The following is a 7,063-nucleotide window of genomic DNA, read 5'->3' on the forward strand; positions in this document are numbered from 1 at the left end:
TTTAATGAAATGACACAAATTCTTGTATGAATTTTTTCTCTCTATAATGTCTATTCCTTGCCCTCGTTATTCTATTCTACAAATTGTACTTAACATCAGATCTTAGGCTCGGGAATTTTTTTGCTTCTTGTGCTTCGATTCCAGAAAAATCTCAAGGTCACACTGATGTTTTAAATCCACACAGGCTGCACATCCTATGATTTTTTTTGTCATCTCAAACTTCTCTCAAACTAATTCCTCATAAACCATCATATAAGTCCATAGAAAAAAATCATTAGGGATAAAAATTGGTTTGGTGATGTCCTAATACAGGCACAAATCTGGAAATCTTCTTAAAGAGCCAACATTGTTCATCACATAAAAAAAAAAAAATGCCAGAACTGTTGTACAATATAGAATAATCTAAATGCAGAGGGAAGAAATGAAAAGAAAACAAGAAAAAATTCTGCTCAACAACTACCCTAAAATTATAAGTTATATTAAAAAATGTATGCACTCAGAAGGCTCATTTATCAGCAGAAGCATGTTAGTCATTTTCTTTTCCAACATTATAATAGCTCAAATATTGCTAGAAGCAGCACAAATCTTGGCCCAAAATCTGTAAATTTTGAAGTCTATGTAATGCAGTTCTCTAATGACGCAGATCCTAAAAAAAATTTTGTTTTCCCCTCCGAATAAAAATGTCGGAGAGGTATATAAAATGTGGACACACAAACATACAAAAAATGCACGGGGAAGAGTAATTAAGAAAGAATTACAGGAGAGCTTTTGCTTGTGCAGCTTAACCAAATCACTTTTGATCTGGGCATTCCTCCCCTGCACTAATCATATTTTCAGCATGCCATTTGGAGAAGCCATCAGCCAGGGCCTCTCTCATCCATGGATGCCGGCAACGCTCAACAGCTTCAGGTATGCTTAGCCAACTTCTAGTTCGTGTGCTCTGTTCTGGCCATGAGTCAAGTTCCTCCTTTACGAGCAAAGCAAATATTGCGGCTTTACATAAACCTTCTGGACTAAACTCATCTTGGTGGGTTTTGCTCTTAAATTGGTAAATTCCAAGAAATCCCTGAGGCAGTCGTAAACAATAATTGGTTTGTTTGGCAACAAATGAATCAGAAACAGCGAGGGCATATAAATATGCTGAAGTTGAATCTCACACTAGAAAGAGTGACAGTAGTCAATATAATCCTGAGGGGAAAGAAAAACCTGCACTAAATAACAGCAGACAAGATAAGGTATAATGAAAATTCATTCTAGGGTCTTAAGGCTCATGCATGCCATGCTAAGAGTAAAGATAGAAACAACCAGCACAGCCATCAAGTAACAACCACCAGGACACTGTTCTATACTGAATGGTAGACCAGCTCAAAAGGGACAATAACAAGTATATCATCTTGACTTGGTAGGGACAGCCTGAATCTTTGCCACCACTAGAATTGATTACTAGCAATTCCGTTTAATAATATATACAGCGAATGGTGACTAATATGTAAAGCATAAATCACATAAGGATGCATAATAGAATATTCGATGTTCCATCACATAGAACACAGTTAACAAAAGTTATCATGTCAAAAATGTAACAAACAATAAGTTTGATTAAAATAAGTGATGTAAGAACCTTTAAAAGATTAAACAAATGATCAAACAAAATTCACAACAATTTTAAAGCAGCTAAATTCAGAAGAAAATCACAAGTCAAACTGGCAGTAAACTTTACCATTAGATCCCCTCGAACTCCTGCTTCTTCAACAGCTTCCCTCACTGCTGCCTCCTCAACAGTTTCATCATTCTCCCACCCTCCCTACTCGAAACCATGATGTAGTTGTCAGTTTTTCCCATGTATCGAATAACAGGCAAAATTTATGAACATAATAGTAATCAATTAAAACACAAACACAGAGATTATTTTCAAGAGTTTACGGGGCTATTTAGTAAATTAATGAAATATATAATAAAACTGAAAGTAAGACTCCATTTTTCTTTATTGATGGTGGATGAGGTTTTAGTTAATTGTTAGAAAAGAATGCACGACATAAAACGTCCATGGGAACAAATGGAAATGCCAAATGAGGAAAAACCCTCCACAACAGGGAAAAAGTATGTGAATAAAGCAAAGATCCTATAGTTTAAGCATGAAGTTACATTAGAATTATTTATCATTCACATCCCTGTTGAGGCATATCAATCTTTCACACAATGCGAGGAAATGAGACTATGAACATACTTGGTGGGAGAATGGAGAACAACAGGGAGACTACTGCATTGACCGCAAAAATTTCTATTTTCTTTCAGTGTGCAACAAATAATAATCACAAAAGAAAAGAGATCTTCCCAGCAGACCCATCAAAAAGATACCTTGTTGTGGAGCAGGACTATATTTTAAATGACTATAATCCAAATAAATACATGAGGCATGGAAGAAGAATTGACATTTTATTTTCCTGATGCTTAGTTTGCAAAATATACAGTAGGAGTAGTGTCTAAGAATTAGGGATGATTCCCTAATCTCCAGTTTATCCTGCTTGGACATTCTTTAGACCTGTGAGCGCAAAAGAAAAAAAAACTAATCATAGTTACCAAGATCCCTATACTCACTGGAAATGTGATTCAATGTCCTGTTCCCAATTTCAAGTACTTTTCATGCACCAAATTGCGATGGTGAACAGTCCGAATTATCAAACGTGGCAGTCTAATCTCTTAAATGTAATTAAAAAAAATGATGAAATAGAAGGCACAAAAAAAATTGAACACAAATCGATATAAATGAAGAAATTATCAAGTTTATTTTATTAGTTTAGAAGCAACCAGAGCCAGCGTTTCAAAGCACACCACAACACAAAACAGTTAGCCAAGCTTTATCCCACTGTACCATGGACCAAACTGAGTGGTGTCTCCTGCCCTGCAACTGTAGCACAACCCAGAACATGCCATGTTCCAGTAAACTATGGACTGGATTATTAGCAGAAATGCCCTCTTATAAGTTAATGCCACAACAATTTCTACAAGATATCTAACTTGAAATAAGTAGAAGTGTTGGCTGACAAACTTCAATGCACCACAATGCATTTTTATAGCTGCCAAATTGACATCCCAAGCATTTGGATTACTCCATACTTTCTGAGAATAGCCAAAATGCCTTTATCTTGCAACCAGAAGGTATCAGGCATGAATTCTTGATAAGGTTAACAAGCAACTTAGAACCTACAAAAGCAATTTTCTTTTCACGGGTGATGAGATAAAGTAGTTATGATAGACAGTACTCTCTGAGAGTTGCATTCCCATGTTCTCTATTCAATTGAAGTAGGTACAAATTACAGTAAGGAAACTAAAAGGAGTAAGATAAGTCAAAAGGGATATTGTGTGTGCGTGTGTGTGTATTTCAAGTGAAAAATGTTATTATTCAAAATAAGAGAGGGTGGTTTGTTCCTATGACCCATGAACCCTTCAGATAAAGCAACTCCTAAGTCCTAATGGATAGAATTCAAATAAGGATCTTTTCAGCACTTGAGGATTTAACTCGGTGTCAAATGGAAGGCAGTGGAATGATAAATTAGGTTACAACAATGACTGCTCAAGGGAGGGCCCCATTAAAGGTATATCTAATGATACAGAGATGACATAGTTGCTCAATATAAACCACAAGGGTTAGAGAAAATTGCTAATATCTTATTCACAACTCCAATGACAAGGAAAATTTTATATTATTGACCAACTTTGGTACAACACTAGCACATGATGTGAAAATGGACAGGGTAAAAGATAGGAAACTATTGCTTCATGCAACATACACTTGATAGAGCTTTTCTTTTATACTATCCTAGACTAGTTAGAAATAAGAAGCTCTTTTCTGGCTATTTACTGTGTCAATACTTGTCAATGTGGCATTTCTTTTGGGACAATAATGTCAGATGAATTCTCACAAATTACAAGACTCACAGAAAGCATTCTTCACCATGGACTCTTTTCATTTGAAAAAATTTAGATAATAAAAATCACTACAGATCTATTAAAATTTCCTGCAGTGTCCTCAATATTTTAGAACTTGATTCGGCAATTTTTCAAACCTAAATCATAATTTCATGATATTTCTATATTCAAATACCCACAGGTAACAGGTTTTAATGGAACCAAAGCTCTATACTTCAGTGGCAAATATCTTTGGTTGAAATTCTTCATTAACTCCCTTCCAAGGCACTCTAAATAGATTGCCATTTGAAGCCAGCAGAATATAAGTTTAGTTAGCCTAGTTATAACACTGTAGCCTTGGGGAGACTTCGTGTTATTTGGCACAATATTTTAGCCCTTCAACAAATTTTCCCTTTTCTTTTCCTGTTTTGAGGCAGCAGTGGAGTTTGTATGCCCCCAATCCCCCTTCACATAAAATCTTCCTTATGCAGTTAAAGCAGCCATTTACAATTATTCAACCATAGTACCAGTACTCTGAACCTGAAGCACCCATATTGCACATATATAACAAAACTGTCCATCACATTGACATTTGGAAAGTATAAAACAGTGTATCTAAGAAAATAGAGATGGGAACACTTTCCCAGTCTATTACAAAACAAATCCTCCAGACGTATTCAAAATATGTTTCTATATCATATTGAGCATATAGAAATGGGTGAATGGTCAAGTTGAAGCCAGATTATGCTCTTGTTGAACTTAAGAAGAAAATTTCCTGGAACCAAAAACTTAGACATACAATTTAATAAAAACAGTTCACATAAATAACAGAAGATTATAGCTAAAAACCCTAAACATGATAGCAAATCATGATTGTAACTGATGCAATAAAATAAATGTCAAAAGTTCTACAAGAAAATTTTCAAAAAGAACTAATTACGTTATACCTTTGGAAACAGAAGACCTGGTCCACTTTGTGAGTTAATCATAAGAACCTCAAGAATCTTCTCAGAACTGGCATCATCACTGCTGTCAGAACTTCGATACTTAAATGGAATACACCTGCCCAAAGAATTGCTGTATTACTAGATGCAGGAGGAACGCATAATATGTCAAAGGGAAAGCACAATATTCAAGTAACCTCCACAGACTTAAATTCATCAAGAAGTTATTCCTCAACCAAAGAAGGCATCATACACAAAATTAGATCCGATTCAACCGTGATGAATATTTCAAATATATTATTTTGGATATATAAATAAATCGTGAAAAAGAAAAAGTCTAAAAACAAGGGAAAAGAAAGAAAATAGATATGAGACCTTAGCCCAAAAAAAAAAAGGGAACGTAAGAATAGATATGGAAAAAGCCATGTGCAGCAATGGATGTAAATTTTATAAAAACAAACTGCCAATAGAACACATAAAAATGTCCTCATAAAAGTAAAGTATTGAATATATGAAAGTATATCTCCGGAACAAGATACATTACTTGCCCATTACCACAACTGGTCTCCGCACTCTCTCTCTCTCAGACTTGGCATACTGAAATTAATACAAATGACTACTTAATAGTGTGTTGGTGTGAAAGGAAAATGTTTCTTCAACCAGGATTAACCAAAAATCCTATGTCCAGTACCGTGTGACGTTATTACCCTCATATGCAGCATCAACAAATGAGGTGTGCAGCTTTCTATGTAATGGAGGCCGATCTATTTCAGGATGTCTTTGATGGAAGTCAAAAAATTGTTGGGCTTCTAAGCCTAATATTTACAACAACTTCATACATTTTAACACATATATTTTAACTATTGAAAAAGCCCAAAGAAATCAATATAGCATTTTACTACACCCAAAATACACTATAAATCTACAAGCTGGATCATTTACTTCACAAATAAACTGACCAAGATTATTGTGGATGTCACTTCACAACATTTGGAATGGGAAAAATACCAAATTACCACGGATTCAAAAGGATGTCACTGCATGGTTCAGAATTACATATTTTCCTATAGTCATCCCTTAAAAAATATTTAACTACAATATGTAGCACAAATAGAGTTCATACGGTGATCCCAACATATTGTTGCCATACATGTGCAAATAATACTCATTTCTTGGTTCAAAATAAATCACTACTTTTTCCATTTCCCCTGGATACACAAATAAAATAGTTCCTGTCTTTTAAACATCATATCGTTTACACCCAACAAGAAAAAGCAAATAAACAAATAAATTTCAACTGCAGCAAATTCAAGCAACACACACCCATTGGTTATCATTAAGTCAACAAGCAATTAACAAACACACCCCGCACACACGCACACACACACACACACACAAACACACACGGTCATTAGTCACTCCGTCAAACAGATAGGTTCACCACCTATAAACATCAAAAAATGCCTTTTCAACATCAATTGACAATGACAACAACTAATACGTTGAAGACAACAAAGAGTCCTCGGCGCATCAGAGAGGGAGAAAGAGAGTAGAATTCGGAAGTACCCGGCGATAAGGCGACAACCGGCTTCGTAGCGCTGCTGATGCCGACCCGTGCGGGCCACCAAATCAGACATAATAAACAGAGCAGTATCCTATTTCAGTGCAGAAAAGAGGAAGAAGAGAAGCGAGTCCGATGAGCATTCGCCGCCGGATTGAAAAAGCAGCCACTGACTCGCCAGAATTCGCCTCGCCCGACGCTTACAGCGAACAATTCAACCATGGCTGCGGCGGAGCTTGTAGTCTCGAGCGCAGTGAACCATTTTCGAGCAACAATGGCGGTGGGTGAAGCAGAACTCGAACAGAGAGAGAGAGAGAGAGAGAGAGAGAGAGAGAAAAGCGGATCCAGAGGGAGGGCGGGCGGGAGCGAGGGAGACGGGTCAACGGGTGGAGCCCGGTTCGGAAGAAGTCAAGAGGAGAGGCGGTTACCTTAAAAGGCAACCCGCGTTTTTGCTTGCGGTCCCCTCGCAACGGCTGTGATTTCTTTGGAGGCTTTTCGGGCTCTTTTGTCCGTCCGATCGGCATACTTTTTTTTTAATGTTTTCCTTATTAATTTTATAGGCGTGGAAGGAGATAAATGAGTGTGTTTTTAAAAGGGGTCATTAAAAATTAATTAATTAAGAATCTTAATTAAAGGATCCTTTTGACAA

General features: G+C 36.4%; 1 protein-coding gene across 1 annotated transcript; it reads right to left on the reverse strand.

Moving 5' to 3' along the window:
* Positions 1–508: 508 nt before the first annotated feature.
* LOC131165106 (nudix hydrolase 16, mitochondrial) lies at positions 509–6,819 on the reverse strand. The gene is made up of 4 exons (XM_058122803.1): positions 6,420–6,819; positions 4,857–4,971; positions 1,721–1,804; positions 509–1,066 (listed from the first exon to the last, which is right to left on the reverse strand). The coding sequence occupies exons 1-4, from the start codon at positions 6,488–6,490 to the stop codon at positions 791–793; spliced, it is 546 nt and encodes a 181-aa protein (XP_057978786.1). The 5' UTR covers positions 6,491–6,819; the 3' UTR covers positions 509–790.
* Positions 6,820–7,063: the final 244 nt, after the last annotated feature.

The sequence above is a fragment of the Malania oleifera genome, chromosome 9 (genome assembly GCF_029873635.1).
Source record: "Malania oleifera isolate guangnan ecotype guangnan chromosome 9, ASM2987363v1, whole genome shotgun sequence".
In the NCBI taxonomy this organism is placed as follows: domain Eukaryota; kingdom Viridiplantae; phylum Streptophyta; class Magnoliopsida; order Santalales; family Ximeniaceae; genus Malania; species Malania oleifera.

What these genes read in the sequence shown, in the direction of transcription:
- LOC131165106 (XM_058122803.1), bottom strand. Translation starts at nt 6,490, where the DNA reads ATGTCTGATTTGGTGGCCCGCACGGGTCGGCATCAGCAGCGCTACGAA. An exon ending in CAGGTCTTCTGTTTCCAAAG is followed by an intron (nt 1,805 to 4,856) that starts GTATAACGTAAT and finishes GGTTTCGAGTAG; the next exon opens with GGAGGGTGGGAGAATGATGA. An exon ending in GAGTTCGAGGGGATCTAATG is followed by an intron (nt 1,067 to 1,720) that starts GTAAAGTTTACT and finishes CGACTGCCTCAG; the next exon opens with GGATTTCTTGGAATTTACCA.